Here is a 22,135-nt window from a genome sequence, read left to right as displayed (position 1 = left end):
CTAGTTGGGTAGATACAGACACAATAAATTGATAATTACAATACAGTGTTGTAGGTGCTGTGAAATCTGGGACAGGTTATGATGTGACCTTAAAGAAGAGGGAAGTCAGTATGACTTGGGAGCAGGGGACTAGAATGGCATTAAAGAGTAGAGTGATCATTGAAATGAGTCTTCTAAAACAGATTTGGGCCAGCTGGAAAACAGGAGGAAAGAAAGGCATTTTAGAAATAAAGAGTAGTTGTGAGCAAACACATGGAGATGTGAGATAGCCTGTCACATTAGAAGAAATGCAAGCAGCCGGTATAGATTTTAAGTTGAAAGTTCTTTAAGAGATAAGACTAGAAATCATGGAGGGCCTCTATTTTATCTTGTGGGTTTTGTTGTAGAAATGTCACTCTGGAAATAGGATGGAGAGTGGAGGAATTGGACAAGGGGAAAATGGGTGTTAGGGTGACCAACAAGGAGACTGATAAGTCTGAAGCAAGGTGATGAAAGCCTGGACCGGGGTGATTTTGATGGTGAGAAGAGCAGTTATTAGAGAGGGCTTCCCTGGAGGCAGTTTGTTTTAAGCTTAGGTGTTGAGGGTACCAGGGGATAATTTCAGAAAGTAGAAGAACTTGGGTAACGTATCCAGATTGATCAGGAGTGTTACTAGGTCAGATACTGTCTTCTTTTTTTGTGCCATTCTTGCCTCCTCTTGTCTGCTAGGCCCAGTACTTCTGCTTTCTCTGTAGCTCTCTTGTGTTTGGAGGTCTGTGACTCCATTCCAGCCCATTGAAAGGCTATATAGCTCTTTTCCTGTCCTCTCTCACTGCAGGTTATTTTTTACTAGGATATGACTAGTCCATTGTCTCAGAAAGACTTGATTCTTTGATACTTCAATAATTTGAAGTCCATAAAATAATTGACTTTTCTTTATATTCAGAACTGAATTCAGGATCTCCCTTCATTCTCCAGTCTACCTTATCTTGGGAAATTGTCCCGTTATTGATATAGACCCTTAAATCAGAAACCTGAGAAAGATCCTTTACCTTTTCTTCTCCTCCTATTCCCTTCTTCACTGAGTCTTGTTGATTTTACTTTTTAAAAAATTTTGTTATGTTAGTTACCATCATTAGTTTTGTTTTGTTTTTAAGATTTTATTTATTTATTTGACAGACGGAAATCACAAGTAGGCAGAGAGGCAAGCAGAGAGAGAGAGGGAGAAGCAGGCTCCCTGCTAAGCAGAGAGCCCAATGTGGGGCTCGATCCCAGGACCCTGGGATCATGACCTGAGCCGAAGCCGAAGGCAGAGGCTTAACCCACTGAGCCACCCAGGCGCCCCCATCATTACTTTTTGATGTAGTGTTCCGTGACTCATTGTTTGCATATAACACCCAATGCTCTGTGCAATCAGTACCCTCTGTGCCCTCCTTCGTACCCATTACCAGGCTCACGCATCCCCCCACCCTCTCCCTTCTAAAACTATCCCTTTGTTTCTCATCCGTGGTCTCTCACTCCAATTTCTCTCACTTCATTTTCCCTTCTCCTAATGTCAAAATATCTCGTTTCCGCTGTTAACCCTCAGTAATCCAAGTAACATTTTGTTTTATTTAATTTTATTTATTTATTTAGAGAGCAAGAGCATGGTGAGCGGGAGTGGAGTGGTGCAGCAGAAGGAGAGGGAGAGAGCGAATCCTAAGCAGGCTCCATGCATGCGCAGTGCAGAGCCCAATGCAGGGCTCGATCTCAGGACCCTGAGATCATGACCTGAGCCGAAATCAAGAGTAGGGTGCTTAACTGACTGAGCTACCACATTTTAAAAATTTTATTGTGAAATGCAACATATAAAGAAGAACAGCATATTGCTCTATCATACTGTGAACACAATGTGTAACTACCATCCAGGACAAGAAATGGAATATTATCAGCTTCCTGTAAGCCTCTTCAAACTCCCCTCTAATGATTTAGATCGTTCCCAAAAGATAACCACCAGTGTCCTCACTTTCAGGGTAATAACTACCTTTCTTTTATTTTTTACCATTAAGCCTGTACTCCTAAATACAATTTATTTTTATCTGTTTTTTAAACTTCATGTAATTAAGGAATATAGTATATATCTTTTATGTGTGGCTTTTGCTCAGAATTCTACCTATATTGATATTCATTCATATTATTGATGGTAGCTATAGTTTATTCATTTTTACCACAGCATAAAGTTTCATTATATGACTGTACCCTGATTTATTTACCCATTCCATTATTGATGGACATTTAGGCTGTCTCCACTTTTTAACTGCTATAGGAAGTAGTGCCATGAACATTTTGTACAGGTCTCTTGGTATGTATGTCTTACATTTCTATATTCTGTGTACCCCAGAGTGAAATTATTGAGCCAACTTTTTCATGTTTTTTTTTTTTTTTAAGATTTTATTTATTTAAGAGACAGAGAGTCAGTGAGCCAGAGCGTACAAGCTGGAGGGGCAGAGGGAGAGGGAGAAGCAGGTTCCCTGCTGAGCAGAAAGTCCCAGGACCCTGGGATCATGACCTGAGCTGAAGGCAGTTGCTTAACCGAGTCACCCGGGCACCCCCTGAGCCAACTTTTTCAAAGTGGTAGTACCAATTTAGACACCCCCCCGCCACTGTTGGCGCTGTGAGAATTCTAATCCCACATATTTGCCAACAGTCGAAATTGTTGATCTTTTTCATTTGATAGTTCTGTGGATGTGTGTGGTATATCGTTGTGTCCTTAATTTGTAGTCCTTAGATTTCTGACGGAGTGGAACAATTTTAGTATATTTAATTGGCCATTTGGATATTTTTTTAGGTAATGTCTATTGATGTTTCTTGCATATTTTCCTTTTCCTTATTGTTTTGTGTGAATTCTTTATATTCCAGTACAAGTTCTTTAATGGCTTTAATGGTTACATGTGTTTTCAAATATCTTCTTCCTTTTTACTCCCTCCCACTATCCCCCACCCCTGCTCTTTTATTCCCTTAGTATTGTATTTTGATGAAAAGAATTTCTTAATATAGCCCAATTTGACAATTTTTTCATTTATTTTTGGGCTTTTCTTATCTGATGTAAGAAGGGTTTGCCTGCCTTGAACTCACTAAGACATTTTGCTGCATTATTACTAGAAACTTTATTATTTGCTTTTTACACGTGGGATTGATGTGTGTGTATGTTGCTTGGATATATGGAAATCCAAATGTCCACCAGCATTTATTGAAAAGAATGTCCTTTCTCCATTTTTCTGCAGTTACCACTTTTGTGGTAACTGAAGTGTCTATATATGGGTATTTCAGGGCTTTTTATTCTATTCCAGTAGTCTTCTCATGCCAGTACCGTGCTGTGTTAGTATAGCATTATATTAAATCTTCACGTCTGACAGGACAAGTTCACTCACCTTGTCTTCTTTAAGAATATCTTAGTTATTCTTGGTCTTTTCATTTTTTTATGAATTTTGATATCAGCTTGTGAAATTCTACCACAAAACAAAATTTCAGCTAGGATTTTGATTAGGCTTGCATTAACTCCTGTTCTGCTGACATTTAGGAATTAACATTTTACTGTATTGAGTTTTCCAGTCCATAAACATGAAAGATTTTATACATTTTTTTGCTAGTTACTCCTAGATATTTCATATTTTGTTATTGTAAATGATAATACTTTTAAAATTTCATTTTCTAGCACTACATAGTGGGTATTCAGAAGGGCAGTTGACTTTCATTTATTAACTCATATATCTTACAACCTTAACAAGCTCACTTTATAATTTTGATAAATTATGTATAGATAATTTTGAATTTTTTAATAATCATCAGCAAATAATGGCTTTAATACTAATACAATGAGACCAGCTATCTTTTGATTATAGTTTGTGTGATATACCTACTTCTACATTTTATTTTCATCTTTTTTATGTCTTTTTTAATTCAGGTAAGACCTATGTAAACAACATGTAGTTCTTAATTTTTATCTATTTACTTTTAAAGATGTATTTATTAGAGAGAGAGTGAGCAGTGGGAGGGGCAGAGGGAGAGGGAGATAAACAGACTCCCTGTTGAGTAGAGACCCTGAAGTGGAGCTCAATCCCAGGACCCCAAGATCATTACCTAAGCCGAAACCAAGAGTTGGATGCTTAATTGATTGAGCCACCCAGGATCCCTAACGTTTAGTTAGTTTTTTAAAAAATGTTTGTTTTGGGGCGCCTGGGTGGCTCAGTGAATTAAAGCCTCTGCCTTCAGCTCAGGTCATGATCTCAGGGTCCTGGGATCGAGCCCCGCATCGGGTTCTCTGCTCAGCGGGAAGCCTGTTTCCCTTCCTCTGTCTCTGTCTGTCAAATAAATAAATAAAATCTTTAAAAAAAAATGTTTGTTTTAAAAATTAATCATTTATTTCATTATGTTTAATGTAATTATATTAGATTTAAAACTACCCTTTTATTATATGCATTGTATTTATCTTACCTGGTTAATGTTCTTTTATCTCTTGTTTCTTGCCACCTTTTGAATTTTTTTTTTTTAATTCTTTTCATCTTTAGCTTTGAGTTAAACATTCTTTTATACTTTCTTACTGGTTAGCCTAGATACTACAACACGAAGTTTTAAAAAATATGATGTGAAAAAATTTTTTAAAAATTTTATTTATTTATCTGAGAGAGAGAGAGAGTGAGTGCACAACAAGGGGGAGAGACGGGGGTGGGGGGTGGCAGGGAGAAGTGGGCTCCCTGCACAGCAGGGAGCCAGGTAGTGGGCTTGATTGCAGGACCCTAGGATCATGACCTGAGCCAAAGGCAGACACGTATCGGACCAAGCCACCCAGGCACTCCTGACATGACATTTTAAAAAATTTAATTTTATTTGTATTGAAGTGTAATAAAATATGAATTCTTGACTTATCAAAGTCAAATGTTATATGGCACAGTAACCATTTTGGACAGTGCAAGGACTTACCTCCGTTTATCCATCTTCCTGACTTATATGTGAGTGTAATTATATATTTTAATTCTCCATTTTTTACTCTGTAAGACAATGTGGTGGTTTTTTTGTTTTGTTTTGTTTTGTTTTTCCTTGAGAGAGAAAACACATGCATGCGGGGGAGTGGCAGAGGGAGAGAGTCTTTTTTTTTTTTTGAAGATTTTATTTATTTATTTGACAGAAAGATCACAAGTAGGCAGAGAGGCAGGCAAAGAGAGAGGGGGAAGCAGGCTTCCCGCTGAGCAGAGAGCCCGATGTGGGGCTTGATCTCATGACCCTGAGATCATGACCTGAGTGGAAATCAAGAGTCAGACGCTAAACTGACTGAGCCACCCAGGCACCCCAAGACAGTGTTATTTTATATGGGCAATATTCATTTAGGTTTACTAAATATTTATCATTTACTCCAATATGTTTATCATTACTTTTCTCTCCTCACCTTGGTGACTATTCATCTGGGATTATTTTCCTTTTGGCTAAAGAATACCCTCTGATATTTCCATTTATTGTGAGTTTAGTGGTGAGACTTCTTTGTGTTTCTTGTATGGAAAAGTTCTATTTTACTTCCATTCTTGAAGGATTTATTTTTATTATTAAAGATTTTTAAAATTGAATTATAATATATAGTGTTATTAGTTTCAGGTGTGCAGCATACTTTTTCAACAACTGCATCCATTATTCATTGCTTACTCATTGCTCTCCCTACTTGTGATTTTTCTCTCTCTGTGTGTCAAATAAATAAAATCTTAAAAAAAAAAAAAAAAAGCACTGTTTACTTGGCCCCTCATTTCTCCATTCCCTCACTCTCCCATTTGGCAGAAGCCTGAAGAAAAAGCAGCCCCACACTCTAGGCGAACTTTCCTGGGTTCCTTCCTTATATGGTCCTAGTTGTTGAATTATTTATCTTTTAGTTTTCTAATACTTTCAAATACCCATATGTATATACATGCACCTATATTGTATACATATATATATATACATGTTTATCAATACACATATATGTTTGTATGTGTATGTGTGTGTGCACACACTTTTTTTTTTTTTTTTTTATTTGACAGACAGAGATCACAAGTAGGCGGAGAGGCAGGCAGAGAGAGTGAGAGGGAAGCAGGCTCCTTGCTGAGCAGAGAGCCCAATGCGGGACTCGATCCCAGGACCCTGAGATCATGACCTGAGCCAAAGGCAGCGGCTTAAACCACTGAGCCACCCAGGTGCCCACTTTTTTTTTTTTTTTTTTTTTTTTTTTTGACATCCATAGTACTTTTCTGGTTTTCCTCAGCAGAAAGATTGGTCTGAATTAATCTAGCCTTTACCTTAGTGGAAGTGTAAGTCATGCCAACGTCTTTTGCTGGATTATTACAGTATACTCTTAATTTGTCTCTCTGTTTAGTTTTGCCCCTTCCAACCTAATCATTATAGTGAGGCTGGATTGATATTTTAAAAATTCAAATCTGTTAATGTCACTGTCCTGTTTATAGTTCATCAAAGGATTTTTATTGCTTTTGGACGAAGGTTATTCATTTGTTTATTCAGCAGTGAACAAATATGTATTGAATTCCTGCTTCATGGTAGGCATTATCGGAGAGATCCTTGCCATAATTCTCAAAAAGATGTGGTGTGTGTTAGTCTTTAAAGCCTCATCTAGGGGCACCTGGGTGGCTCAGTTGGTTAGGTATCTGCCTTTGGCTCAGGTCATGATCCCAAGGTCCTGGGATCAAGCCCCTCATCCTCCTCAGCAAGGAACCTCCTTCTCCGTCACTTCCCTGTGTGTACTCTCTCGCGCTATCTCTATTGCTATCTCTGTTTCTTTCAAATAATTAAATAAAATCTTAAAAAAGCCTCATCTTATGTCAATGTACATTTTAGCCACATTACCCTGTTTTTCAGTTCTGAAAGTTGTAGTATCCCTTCATGACTCAGAGCATTGATTCGTTCTTTTTCCTCTGCCTCAAATTAGATCAGGAACTCTTTGACCATAATATCCAGTTATTTTAAAGCCCTGTCTGATATGTCATATGCTTTTGTAGAACTCTGTATTTTTTCCTTACAACTTTGTAATTACTAAATGGACATTACTTGATAAATGTCTGCCTTGCCCCTCAAACTTTGAGTTCCACGAGGACAGTGTATCCCCATGGCCTTCTACCGGCTGGCTCTTAGTGTGCGGGAAATCTGTGTTGAACAGATAAGTGGATGGATTATTTACTGAGTGAATTAAGGAGAACACTTGGCTCTTCCTTTTCTTGTACTCTTGTTTTTATCAGAATGTACATAGTACTTTCTTGGAATTTTGCTAGTCACTTCTGTGGCTCACAGTCCAGATGGGGGAATACACAGTCACAAGTAAATACAATGTACTATAGTGAAGGGCATGATAAAGGGTTGTTCAGGAATGTTCCATGTCCAGGGATCAGAGATGACTTTCTGGGGTTAATACAACTAAGGGGCAGGAGTGGGTGGGTGTGGGAGAAAGGAAAGGCAGCCTAGGTAGAGGAACCATCTTAAGTGGAAGTACAGAAGCTTGAGGCAGTGTGGTATCGCTGGTAGGGAATTGTGGGAGCTGACATAGTGGCCAGTCTTTGCTGGCCTTTATGGCATGCTAAGCAGCTCAGACTTCTTGTAGAAAACTGGGAGCTTTTGAAGAGTTGTGTATATTTGTGTAGATTTAAAAATTTACACTTCTTAAAAAATTACAACTCCGGGCATCTAGGCTGCTCAGTCAGTTAAGCGTCTGCATTTGGCTCAGGTCATGATCTCGGGGTCCTGGGATCAAGCCCCGTGTCAGACTCTCTGCTCAGTGGGGAGTCTTCTGCTTCCTATCCTTCTGCCTCTCCCAATCCCCCCCCCCCCACCATTCTCTCGCATGTGTGCGCATGCTAGTTAAATGATTAAATAAAATCTCTAAAAAATTACAACAGTAATATTTATTGTAACAAATTCAAGCACTAAAGAACTGTGTAAAAGAATGAGATTTACCTCTGCAAATAAAAAAGTTAAAAAACGGGTGCCCTAGTGGCTCAGTCAGTTGAGCATCCAACTCTTGGTTTCTGCTCAGGTCGTGATCTCATGCATTGTGGGATTGGGCCAGACAGACTAGGCTCTGCAATCAGCAGGAAGTCTGCTTGAAAGATTCTCTCCCTCTGTGACTAGCCCCCTGCCCCCACTCTCACACTTGTTCTCTCTCTCTCTAAATAAATGAATAAATCTTTATTGTTGTTGTTGTTGTTGTTTGTTGTTTCTTTTTGCTTGTTTTTTAATTTATTCATTTGACACAGAGAAAGAGAGAAAAAACAAGCAGCCGGAGCAGCAGGAGGAGGAACAGGCTCCCCTCTGACCAGGGAACCTGATGTGGAGCTTGATCCCAGGACCCACGGATCATGACCTGAGCCGAAGGCAGACGCTTAACTGACTGAGCCACCCAGGCACCCCAATGAATAAATCTTAAAAAAGTTAAAAAACGGGGCACCTGGGTGGCTCAGTCGGTTAAGCGTCTGCCTTCGGCTCAGGTCATGATCCCAGGGTCCTGGGATCGAGCCCCACATTGGACTCCCTGCTCAGGGGGAGCCTGCTTCTCCCTCTCCCTCTGCCTGCTGCTCTGCCTACTTGTGCTCTCTATCTCTGTCAAATAAATTAAAAAAAAAAAAAAGTTAAAAAACAATATGTGCTCTCTAGAGATGACTCTGGAGAGAATCACTGCAAACAGTTTTATACGCATTTTTCTAGAGTTTTATATACAGCATTTTAGAATTTCCCATATTCTGAGTTTGCACCTTTCTTCTGCCTGGAACGCTGCTTCCCTAAATCTTCCTATGGCTCTCTGTCTGACTCAGTTAAGTGTCCTCTCAAAAGTTGGGTCCTCAAAGTGAACTTTCCTCACTGTCCTATCTAGAATAGCCTCCCCACATTACTCTTTAATCCACTGCACACTTTATTTTTCTTCACAATGTTTATTGTGTGAAATTATATATTCTTTGCCAGTCTTATCCATTTGACTGTAAGATCTGTGAGAGCAGGAATTGCTTCTGCTTTATTCACTATTGTATCCCCAGAAGCTAGAATGATGCTTGGCACATTCAATAAGTACTTCCTGTATGTATGTAGAATGAATAAATTAGTTACTATTTTAGATAGAATACAGTACTTTCATGTGATTTTTCCAAAAAGTTAACTTTGGTTTGGTAGCTTCACAAACACACAAAAGGAGAGAAAATAATACAAGCCTTCAGGTCTACCTCATCTAGCTTGAATGGTTATTAGCTATTTGCCATTCTTGTTTTGATGCATTTCCACCCCACTTTTGGGGGGTAGGGCATATCTGAAGCAGCTTATTATTTCACTTGTGAATACTTATTTATCTGTGCTTAACAAATAAGGGCCTATTTTAGGACTTTAAAATAAACCCACGGCAATCTTTAATAGCATATAATACCTGATCCATGTTCAGTTTTCACTGATTGTCTTTTTAAAAAAGATTTATTTATATATTTATTTTTAGAGAATATATGTGTGTGTGCATGAGCATGGGGGAGGGGCAGAGGATGAGGGAGAGAGGGAATCCTCAAGCAGACTCTGCATTGAGTGGGGAGCCCTATACGGGGCTCGATCCTGGAACCCGAGATGATGACCTGAGCCAAAAATTAAGAGTCGGACACTTAACCAACAGAGCCATCCAGGTGCCTCTCACTAATTGTCCAAAAGAAGACTTTGTATGGTTCGAAGTAAAATTCACACATTGCATTTGGTTTATTTATCTATCTCCTTAAGTCTCTTTTAAAAATCTGTAGCATTTTTGTCCTCCACCTTTTCTTTCATTCCCATGCCACTTTTGTTTGTTTGTTTGTTTGTTTGTTTAAAAACCAGGGCATGTACCCTGTGGAATTTCCAATATTCTAGACTTACCTTTCATGTGTTTTTTACTCGCTTTTTATGGTACCCTTCTGGGTACCATATTCACAGCAGTGCAGTTCAGGTTTTATTACCTTCTGCTTGAAACGGTTGATGACCAGAGAGAGGAAGGGAGAAGGACACTCATATCTGACTGCATCCTATGTGCCATTGCTGTGCTAGTCATTTTCCTCTCAGGGTCCTTTAGGTTATTACTAGTCCCATGTCACAGACGAGGCTTAGAGAGATTAATTTACCTGTTCAAGATATAGAGCTTATGTCAAGACATAGTGATCCAGGCTTTACACCTAAATCTGGTCAATTTCAAAGCCCTTTCTCTTCCCCACAGTTAAGTTCCCAAGAAAATGACTTTTCCAAAGTTATATACATGGTAAGCGGCTTGCCAGGATTCTAGGTCCTCCTACTCCGTATCTGTTGCTTTTTGTCCTGCTTCAGGCCTCTTTGGTGTGCTTTGTCACTTCCTTAGAAACTGTAGGTAGGAGCTAGGGAGTTGGTCATATTGAGAAGGTACTTCATCTTTTGAGCATACATTTAAGTAATTTTGTCTTTGGTATAGAAATGTGCTGACCTAACCTTAGCATTGGCAAGATACTTCCCCCCCCATTTTATGTGTGTGTATGTGTATGTGTGTATATGTATGTATATGTATGTGTATATATATAATATATATTTTACATATTTGTATGTTAAATATAAATATATATATACACACACATATATTTTCAATATGTATACCTACATAGTGCCACATATTGTGCTACATAATTGAGATATGGTGCTGAACAGAAGGACGTGTTCCTTTTTGACTTTGGGAGAAATTTTTCACTATAGGAATGTTGGTGCAAATTGGAGACCACCTCCCAGTATTGTGGCCGAAAGGGCCAGACTACTCATTTCTTAGTCTCCCTTGCCCCAGCAACCCAGGCACAAACCCTAGAGACTGCATGACCAGTCTCAGACTTCTAATCAGGCTGTGGTGATCCAAAAAGCAGGTAGGGTGAGAGATAGATATGGTGGCTGTAGGACCCAGTTTCCAGAAGCTCTGGGAACAGTGGTGCCACCAGTGACATTGGGTGCCCAGTGCTGGCAGTATTGGTGGGGCAGCTTGCTGCGCTTCATGTCTGACGTAGATGCATAGTGGAGAAAGGGTACTTTAATCCTAAAAGTGTGTTTCTGGTTAGGAAGTAATGGTATCAGGACGCCTGGGTGGCTCAGTCCGCTAAGGGTCTTCCTTCATTTCAGGTCACGATCTTAGGATCATGGGATCGAGCCCCGAGTAGGGCTCCATGCTCATCGGGAAGCCTGCTTCTCCCTCTCCTCTGTTCCTCCCCCTGGCTTTTGTTCTCTCTTGCTCACTCTCTCTCAAATAAATAAAATCTTAAAAAATAAAAAAGGAAGGGGCGCCTGAATGGCTCAGTGGGTTAAGCCCCTGCCTTCGGCTCAGGTCATGATCGCAGGGTCCTGGGATCGAGTCCCACATTGGGCTCTCTGCTTGGCAGAGAGCCTGCTTCCTCCTCTCTCTCTGCCTGTCTCTCTGCATACTTGTGATCTCTATCTGTCAAATAAATAAATAAAATCTTAAAAAAAAAAAAAGGTAATGGTATCAGGAAGGCATGGAAAAATTCCCATTCACTTTCCAGTAATTTAGGTCTAACATACTGATTGAAAAAAGCTTTCCCTTTAAGTTTATAAGATTAATTTTTCAGAAATAAAACCTTAGAATTCTTGGATCATTGAATCACTTTTGAGACGTTAGTTTCCCATGTTCCTCTTTGTTCCTCTTTGTTGGTTAGGTGAGACTAGAGCATCAAGGTAACAACAGCTTCTTTTGTTCCAGGAGAATGATCCATCTGTGAGACTGAAAATTGCATCATTGTTGGGTTTATTATCAAAGACTGCAGGATTTTCACCAGACTGCATTATGGATGATGCCATTAACATCCTGCAGAATGAAAGTAAGTTGTAATTTAAAAGCTGTATAATCAGAGCAAAAATTTTTAGTTCCATCTATATAGAATTTAGGAGGAAACTTTCTTGTGTTGGTTGTTATTGAAAAGAAATTTGAGGATGATTCAATAAAACATGTACATATGTTTACATTAGAGATAAAATACAGTTTTGTCTCTTAATAGTTATCATTTATTGACTTTTACCAAGTGCCTTATACTTAAAGTAGTTATATATGATGGAAGATAGGTATTATTGTCCCTATATTTTAGGTGGAGAAACTGAAGCTCAGAGAAGTAACTAACTTGTTCAGGGTTACTTCATATGTGACAGAATGATGTTTTGTATGTATGTGATATTTTGTCAACTGTACCATACTAATTCAAGCCATGAGAGGTGCTCTTCTGGTCATGTGGTCTCTCACAGTTTACTTCCTATAAAGGTGACATCTAGCTCTCACATGTTACTATTTTCCTTTTTGTTCTCATGAATGCATGCTAAAATAATTCTCGGCTTTTACATGAAATGGGAAAGCATTTCACCTTTAAAATTCTTTTGACGATGCCTCGGTGGCTCAGTTGGTAAAGCGACTGCCTTCGGCTCAGGTCATGATCCTGGAGTCCTGGGGTTGAGTCCTGCATTGGACTCCATGGGGGGTCTGCTTCTTCCTCTGACCTCCCCTCTCATGCTCTCTCACTCTCTCAAATAAATAAAATCTTAAAAAAAAATTCTTTTGATTATCTGGTTTTATTTATGTACAAGATTCTATTACAGAGTTGGTCTCTTGCTTGCTTTAATATTTATTTTAAAATTAAATAAAAAGAAACCCTTTGGGGCACCTGGGTGGCTCAGTGGGTTAAAGCCTCTGCCTTCGGCTCAGGTCATGATCCCAGGGTCCTGGGATCAAGCCTCACATCGGGCTCTCTGCTCCGCAGGGAGCCTGCTTCCTCCTCTCTCTCTGCCTTCCTTTCTGCCTACTTGTGATCTCTGTCTGTCAAATAAATAAATAAAAATCTTAAAAAAAAAAAAAAAAGAAACCCTCTGTTTCTGTTTTCTGAAAATATTATAATTTTGTTTGAATTGATTATGGTTTTGAAGAATAGTTTTATTTCATCTTGGGGTATACATATTTAAATAAATACGACTTTAAATATTGGACATTTAGTTTATAAATATAAGAGATTATTGGACTAATAAAAGGCCAGGGAACTCAGAGATGATCCAAGTTCATTTATTGTACAGTGTTTAATAACAAATATCTTACATACGTGGCCCATTGGCTGATGTTGAGAATTTTAAAAATTTTGTCAGAAATAACTTCATATTAAATTTTTACTTGCACTGGGATGCCTGGGTAGCTGTTTGGTTAAGCGTCTGCCTTTGGCTCAGGTCATGATCTCAGAGTCTTGGGATCAAGTCCTGCATGGGGCTCCTTGCCCAGCGGGGAGCCTGCTTCTCTCTCTGCCTGCCACTCTCTTTGCTTGTGTTCTCTCGCTCTTTCCCTCTCCGCTAAATAAATAAAATCTTTTTTAAAAAATGAAGAGAAATAAAATTTTACTTGTACTGAATTTTGACCCAGGAGTTTTAATTCACAGGAAACAAAGAATATATCTTTTAAATTCTTTTTCAGAGGGGAGTCTATTTTAATGAAATGTTAATATAATGACAATAAAGAAAAAAATTTAATGATACTCTTCTTACTTCTGTAAAACAAGGTTTTACAAATTGCCTTTTACTTATGTGCATTTTGTATGGTTGTACTTACAGTGAATGTACTTTTTTGTGGTTTACTGTACTCAAACATTACATAAATTTTTTTCATGTTTCTGTATCACCTTCATAACATTTGAGGTGTTGATAATACATTAAATACCAACCGTGTTTTTAAGTTTTTGCTCTTGTAGATAGTGGCAAAAAAATAAATCCATTTCTTTTAAAAGCATCAAAACAGGGGCGCCTGGATGGCTCAGTCAGTTAAGCATCTGCCTTTGGCTCAGGTCGTCATCTCAGGGTCCTGGAATGAAATCCTGCATCAGGGTCCCTGCTCAGCGGGGAGTCTGCTTCTCCCTCTCTCTCTACCCCTACCCCCATTCATACCCTCTCTCTCACTTGCACTTTCTCTCTAATAAATAAAATCTTTAGAAAATAAAAGCACCAAAGCAATTATATTGCCTTAGTACAAAAGTATCCTTTCTTTCCATGGGAATTTCTTATAGAAGCTAGCTATATACCTCTATGAATTTCACTCTTTAAGGTTTGGGATTTCATAGAGCCATAGACTTAATCAGCTATAAATGGCCTTATAGAGATCATCTTGTCCAATTCCTTCATTTTGCAGATGATAGAAATTTAGTCCCAGAGAGATGAAAGGAGTCTAAGTGAGTTCATTTAGCTAAGGAGTAACAGAACTGAGAATTTAGTGCAAAATGCTCTTTCTTAGGGTTTAACTAAAACACTTTGCCTCTAAAATAGAAACATGAGAGAGTTAATTTGGATGCAAACCTCATCCTAACCTTAAAAAAGAAAGAGACTCAAATTACACAGTATACATGGAAATAGCTGTTTTGCTTTTAGTTAAATATTCCAAGAGTTTTTAAAAAGAATTAATTAATTAATTAAAAGATTTGTTAATTTATTTCAGGGATAGAGAGTGCACAAGTGGGAGGGGCAGAGGGAGAGAGAATCCTAAGCAGAATTCATGCTGAGCGTGGAGCTTTATGTGGGGCTCAATCCCACAAGCATGAGATCATAGCCTTAGCTGAAACCAACAGGCAGATGCTTAACTGACTATGCCACCCAGGTGTCCCTATTTATTTATTTTAGAGAAAGAGAGAGAGTGCCAGCATGTATAAGTGGGAGTAGAGGGGCAGAGGGAGAGGAAAAGAATCTTGAACAGACTCTGTGCTGAGTGGAGTGGTAAAGGGCCAGGGAACTCAAGAGATAGTCCCTTGATTTCATGAATCTGAGATCATGACCTGAGTAGAAATCTAAGAGTCAGATGCTCAACTGACTGAACCACCGAGGCACCCCTATTCTAAGTTTCTTACTTAATTGTCTCTGAGAGATTTACTCTAGGTTTTCTTCTGGTTTCCAGTTCCTGGTCTACCGAGATTCAGAACTGGAAGGGACCATAAAGATCATCTAGTTCAAGCTCTTTATTTCATTGCTGAGGAACATGAACTCCAGGAATGTAAAGTGATTGCTAAAGTCACCCTGTATTTGTGGCTTACAATAAGGCACAGACTAGAATTAGGAGTCTTTCATTTATCAGTCCACTGTACACTTTCAAATACAGCAGTGTGGGCCACAGTCTGGACCAGAAGTCCTTCATTTCAGTTCATCACATGTATGAGTTCCACAATTCCTTGGCAAGCACTGGACTAGGCACTTTGAGGGTGTGAGTTACCTCTGCTTCTCCAGACATACCAAACCAGCAATGAAAACTCAAAGCTTGTTGCAGAGGAGGTGTAATCAGAATACTGTGGAAACAGAAGAGAGGGTGAGATGACTGCTGACTGGTACGGTCTAGAAAGGCTTAGTGAAGAGTTACATTTGGAAAGGCAGAGATGGGAAGAGTAGTGCGAAGAAGTAGGAACATTATGATAAAAGGTAGAGAACTGTGTAAGTGTAAGAGGTATTTGAAAAACTGAATTGTTTCATGAGAGATCATCAGGGACTGAGGGCTTTAGGAGGAAAAACTGGTAAAGTGTTTTGAAGACAAAGGGTAGGTAGTCTTGAGTGCTGAGGATTTTGAACGTTACTTTATAGGCGGTAGAAACCATGTGAAGTTTTTTTGAGCAAGGGCATGGAATAATCAAGTCTAGTTTTAGAAAGCTAACTTGGTGGCTCTGAGGAATTTGGTTTGATGAACTAGATCATTTAGGAAAGAGATGTTGAGTGTTTATTTATTATCCATGTGGAGATGTCCATCCAACCTGTAGTTGTAATATTGGTCTGGAACTCAGGAGAGAGACTAGGACTCAAGATTTAGATTAGATTTGTGATTTATGAGAAACAAGAATTAAGCTTAGAAAGGTTTAGCTAATGGGGCACCTGGGTGGCTCAGTCAATTGGGTGTATGCCTTTGGCTTGGGTCATAATCTCAGGGTCTTGGGATCAAGCCCCTGCATCAGGCTTCCTGCTCAGCGGGGTCTGTTTCTCCCTCTGCGCAACCTCCATCCCCTGCGCATGCTCTCTCTTTCTCAAAAAAAAAAAAAAAAAAAAAAAAAAAAAAAAGATTTAGCTAACTTTTTCACGGATACTATGTAGAATCATTTTGTACAAATAAAGGGTGGGTGTAGTAGTGTTGGAGATTTCTAAATGTTTCTTCTGCATTTTCGAAGTACCTTTTCTCCTTGTGGCCTCTTTCGTATTGGAGACTTCTTGATGATCTTCAGTTTTGTGTTTAAATTTAAGATGAAGACGAGGAACTAAAAATAAAAAGCTGATTGGTAGCTCTGTGTGAAGGGTCTGGGCTTGGCAATTGGTAGCCTCTGTACTAGGATGACCCTCTTTGGAGGAATTTTAAAAATGTTAGTGTCTTTCATGTTTTTCTGTGGGGCCTGTCCATTTTTGCATTTCGGAGTTCATGAATCTGCTAGGAAGACAGACAGATGCCTGACTGCAGTATTTTTGGAGTCAAAAAGCTGTTGAAGGGGACTAGGGAGAGGGGTGAAGTGTCTCATTTATTAGTATGTTACTACCTCTTAATCTCCTCTTCTTTACTACGTCTTTTCCCCAGTCTACACCTGGTATCCCCCAAATTGGGAACTTTCTAGTCTAATTTCTATATAGAATGAACTTCCTATTTTCAGTGGCCACTTGGCTTTGTAGTATAGGGAGGGAGGCAGAGGTCCAATTCCTTCTTGTAGAGACCTCAGATAAATCCTGCCTTATCCCTGATTTTTGCTTTTTGTTTTTGTTGCTTTAAATCTCCCAATTCCTGAATCTTTTTAGGATGTTTTGGCTAGAATTCATTTGCTTTGTAGGGCTATCCTCCTCAGTAGGTGTTTACTATTAGATTTCTCCATTTTGCCAAAGCTTTTTAAAAAAGCTATGATATTTTTCATCTCTGAATAATTTGTCTTAAGTATTTACCTTTATTGCTCTAGGATTTGTTTTAGGTTTGTGTTTTTTGTGGGTTTTCTTTTTTTTTTTTTGGTCTTTGTGGGTTTATACCTTTTTAATTTCTTTACTCTTATACTAATGAAATTTTAGGGAAGAATAATAAAAGATGTGTTCAATCTGTTATATTTAACTAGAAGTTTTATTAAGAAGTTTTATTTATGTAGCCAGTGTCTTGTCTTGTCTTTCTTTCATTCTTTCTTTCTTCTTCTTCTTTTTTTTTTTTAAGATCATATTTTTAAGTAATCTCTACACCCAACATGGGGCTTGAACTCCTGAGAGTTGCATGTTCTATGGACTGAGCCAACCAGGTGCCCTGGCTGTGTTTTCTGAGCTTTAGTAATTTTATATGTTACGTACACCATTTTTTGACATATTTGTCTTACATTTATACTATGGTTTGCTTAATATTTTTAAGTGGACAATTTTTTTTTTTTTAGTTAAGTTAAAGAGACTATCTTAACGGGTAAAAGAAAATGAGTGTCATGTGACATCAGTAGATAGTACCTGCAATTTTTATCATGTATATTAAAACATAATTATTAATATAAAAATGATTATCTGAATGCTACCTGAAATCCTCTTGTATACAACCAGCATTAAAAGAACCATATTTGTAACAAAAAAAAGAATTTAGACAAAGAAGAGAATCTGGCTGATTGGTGTTGAGTTGTTTGGTTTTGGCTCTTTGCCCACTTACTAAACTTTCATTGAGCATGTAATGAGTGGTGCTGGATTCAGAGAATACAGAGGTGAATAAGACACAATCATTGTCCTGAGGGATCTTTCCATCTCTTGGTTTAGTCTGATGGGAAAATAAATAAATTTAGTGAAGTGTTAGAGCTGATGTACAGGGTGCAGTGGAAGCGCACATGAGGAAATAGTCAATCTTATGGGGAAGGAGGAAAAGTTCTATATAGCAGGTGACACTACAAGATTAGTAGGTGCTTCCTGGGGAGTTGGGTTGAGAATGGAATTGGGTGTAGGTGGAGGCATTCTAGGGAAGTTAGCCTGAGTAAAGATAGAGGGATATGAAATCACAGTAACTGAAAAAAAGAGTGCTAGACGAGACTTAAAAAGACGAGGCTAGAAAGGTAGGCAGAGCTAGACCTCATGGAGGGACTGGTATGTATGTGTGTATCCCCTGCTAAGGAATTTGGATTTTATCTGGAAGGCTGTGAAAAGCCCTTGAATTAATCAAGCACTAAACAGTTTTGGAGTACTGTGCCCAATCTTGTGGAGGATTTTTAAATTTTATTTTATAAAAGATTTTATTTTACGTGAAGATGAAGGGCACAATCAGGGAGAGGGGCAGAAGGGGAGAGAGAGAGGGAGAAGCAGACCCCCCACTGAGCAGGGAGCCCACTCGGGGCTCAGTCCCAGGACCCTGAGATCATGACCTGAGCCGACGTCAGACGCTTAACGGAGCCACCCAGGCACTTCAGATTCAAAGTTTTAGACGTGATCCCTTTAGGAACTTAGCTTTTGGTTGAGGGGAATTCAAGGATCAAATAGAAGAACCTACCTAACAAAAAGTTACATTTTTTTTATCCAAGTAAATTTAGTACCTTTAGTGATCGCCTTTTGAAATTCTGCAACCCAACTTTTCATCTTCCTTTCTAGAGTCTCATCAAGTCCTAGCTCAGCTGTTGGACACTTTGCTTGCAATTGGCACTAAACTCCCAGAGAATCAAGCTATCCAGATGCGATTAGTTGATGTAGCCTGCAAGGTAAGAGCATGATGATTAGATACAGGGTTGCATCTTTCTTGAATAGTTTGCTTTGCCTGAAGAGGTGGTATGAGCTGTAAGATCTGCTTAACTCCATCCCGAATCTGTAACTGAGAATTGCAAAGGACGTTTAATGGTTTTAAGAGCTGCCTCATCCTTTTAAGATGAGTAACTTGCTACAAAATGAACTTCCTCATCCTCCCAAAAGAAAAGAAAATCATTATAGTGTCTGCCATGTATAGTGTGCCTAATACATGCACTCTGCTTATTAGGGTAGTTTGTATGCAGCTTTTCATGTGTTCTCTGCAGTCCTTTAGGTGAGTACTGTCTGTTATCCCTGTTTTACAGAGGGGGCCATTGCGGTTTAGGGAGTTTAACTTGCCCAGTCTTTCATAGCTAGGAAGTTGCAGGACCGGGGTTTCAAACTTAAGTTTCTCTGATTCTAAAGCCCATGTTCTTTTTGTTATGCGTTATTGCCTCAATAAATAGACCAATTACAAAGAAACAAGTGTTTCTGGAGATTTTTTTTTTAGTTTTTCTTTCTAACTATAAAAGAAATACATTTATTTGTTGTGCCTTTTGATTTAATTTGCCACTTTTTTTTTTTTTTTAAAGATTTATTTATTTGACAGATAGAGATTACAAGTAGGCAGAGAGGCAGGCAGAGAGAGAGAGAGGAGGAAGCGGGTTCTGCGCTAAGCAGAGAGCCCGATGCGGGGCTCGATCCCAGGACCCTGGGATCATGACCTGAGCTGAAGGCAGAGGCTTTAACCCGCTGAGCCACCCAGGCGCCCCTAATTTGCCACTTTTAATTAGCCACCTTTTGTACATAACTTCTAAACCTTGTAGAATTGGTTTTACTTTTGATCTTTCTGAAGAATTTATTTCGAGAATAGAAGACAAAGACAAATGTGTTTGAATTGTGGAAGAATATTATATTTATGGAATTAGAAAACTGTTTCTGAGCCCCAGGAAAAAGAGTGTATCATTTATCTTAATAAACAGTAACAACAACAAACAAACCCAGAACACTTTGACAAGTATAATTGAAAGTCTAAGTGGAAAAAACTAGGGATTGTGTGTTTGAGAGAGTAAGTATATATCCATGTAAGAGACTAACATGTCTGTGAGGTTGTGCTTGTGAGAAAAGTGTCCTATGAAGTGAATTGTTATGCTTGAGATAACAGTTTCTTCAATTTGCTTTAAATAAGCATTTTATTATGAAGATTTATATTCAAGAAAGAACTGCACTTATAATTCACTGTCCAGAGGTGATCATTATTAGCCTTTTGGAGTATTGCTTTCTAATTTTTTAAACATAGAGCTCTAATCATAATTTATATGCAGTTTTGCATTTTGCTTTTTTTTTTTTATCCATTTTATTTATTTTTTCAGCGTAACAGTATTCATTCTTTTTGCACAACACCCAGTGCTCCATGCAAAACGTGCCCTCCCCATTACCCACCACCTGTTCCCCCAACCTGCCACCCCTGACCCTTCAAAACCCTCAGGTTGCCCCAACCTCCCACCCCTGACCCTTCAAAACCCTCAGGTTGTTTTTCAGAGTCCATAGTCTCTTATGGTTCGCCTCCCCTCCCCAATGTCCATAGCCCGCTCCCCCTCTCCCAATCCCACCTCCCCCCAGCAACCCCCAGTTTGTTTTGTGAGATTAAGAGTCATTTATGGTTTGTCTCCCTCCCAATCCCATCTTGTTTCATTTATTCTTCTCCTATCCCCCTACCCCCCCATGTTGCTTCTCCATGTCCTCATATCAGGGAGATCATATGATAGTTGTCTTTCTCCGATTGACTTATTTCACTAAGCATGATACGCTCTAGTTCCATCCACGTCGTCGCAAATGGCAAGATTTCATTTCTTTTGATGGCTGCATAGTATTCCATTGTGTATATATACCACATCTTCTTTATCCATTCATCTGTTGATGGACATCTAGGTTCTTTCCATAGTCTGGCTATTGTAGACATTGCTGCTATAAACATTCGGGTACATGTGCCCCTTCGGATCACTATGTTTGTATCTTTAGGGTAAATACCCAGTAGTGCAATTGCTGGGTCATAGGGTAGTTCTATTTTCAACATTTTGAGGAACCTCCATGCTGTTTTCCAGAGTGGTTGCACCAGCTTGCATTCCCACCAACAGTGGAGGAGGGTTCCCCTTTCTCCACATCCTCTCCAGCATCTGTCATTTCCTGACTTGTTAATTTTAGCCATTCTGACTGGTGTGAGGTGATATCTCATTGTGGTTTTGATTTGTATTTCCCTGATGCCGAGTGACGTGGAGCACTTTTTCATGTGTCTGTTGGCCATCTGGATGTCTTCTTTGCAGAAATGTCTGTTCATGTCCTCTGCCCATTTCTTGATTGGATTGTTTGTTCTTTGGGTGTTGAGTTTGCTAAGTTCCTTATAGATTTTGGACACTAGCCCTTTATCTGATATGTCATTTGCAAATATCTTCTCCCATTCTGTCAGTTGTCTTTTGGTTTTGTTAACTGTTTCCTTTGCTGTGCAAAAGCTTTTGATCTTGATGAAATCCCAATAGTTCATTTTTGCCCTTGCTTCCCTTGCCTTTGCCGTTGTTCCTAGGAAGATGTTGCTACGGCTGAGGTCGAAGAGGTTGCTGCCTGCATTCTCCTCAAGGATTTTGATGGATTCCTTTCTCACATTGAGGTCCTTCATCCATTTGGAGTCTATTTTCGTGTGTGGTGTAAGGAAGTGGTCCAATTTCATTTTTCTGCATGTGGCTGTCCAATTTTCCCAGCACCATTTATTGAAGAGGCTGTCTTTTTTCCATTGGACATTCTTTCCTGCTTTGTCGAAGATTAGTTGACCATAGAGTTGAGGGTCGATTTCTGGGCTCTCTATTCTGTTCCACTGATCTATGTGTCTGTTTTTGTGCCAGTACCATGCTGTCTTGATGATGACAGCTTTGTAATAGAGCTTGAAGTCCGGAATTGTGATGCCACCAACTTTGGCTTTGTTCTTCAATATTCCTTTGGCTATTCGAGGTCTTTTCTGGTTCCATATAAATTTTAGGATTATTTGTTCCATTTCTTTGAAAAAAATGGATGGTATTTTGATAGGGATTGCATTAAATGTGTAGATTGCTTTAGGTAGCATAGACATTTTCACAATATTTATTCTTCCAATCCAGGAGCATGGAACATTTTTCCATTTTTTTGTGTCTTCCTCAATTTCTTTCATGAGTACTTTATAATTTTCTGTGTATAGATTCTTAGTCTCTTTGGTTAGGTTTATTCCTAGGTATCTTATAGTTTTGGGTACAATTGTAAATGGGATTGACTCCTTAATTTCTCTTTCTTCAGTCTTGTTGTTGGTGTACAGAAATGCAACTGATTTCTGTGCATTGATTTTATATCCTGACACTTTACTGAATTCCTGTACAAGTTCTAGCAGTTTTGGAGTGGAGTCTTTTGGGTTTTCCACATA

At 38.9% G+C, this 22,135-nt stretch overlaps 1 protein-coding gene across 1 annotated transcript in view; it reads left to right on the top strand.

Moving 5' to 3' along the window:
• INTS4 (integrator complex subunit 4) overlaps positions 1-22,135 on the top strand; it is a 116,920-nt gene that overhangs the window by 10,001 nt on the left and 84,784 nt on the right. Inside the window, exons 3-4 of the mRNA XM_046015028.1 lie at positions 11,705-11,822; positions 18,562-18,668. Of these exons, the coding sequence (XP_045870984.1) occupies positions 11,705-11,822; positions 18,562-18,668 (225 nt within the window). The remainder of the gene's footprint in view (positions 1-11,704; positions 11,823-18,561; positions 18,669-22,135) is intronic.

This window comes from Meles meles, chromosome 8 (genome assembly GCF_922984935.1).
Source record: "Meles meles chromosome 8, mMelMel3.1 paternal haplotype, whole genome shotgun sequence".
In the NCBI taxonomy this organism is placed as follows: Eukaryota; Metazoa; Chordata; class Mammalia; order Carnivora; family Mustelidae; genus Meles; species Meles meles.
This window is presented reverse-complemented; position numbering and strand designations above follow the sequence as displayed.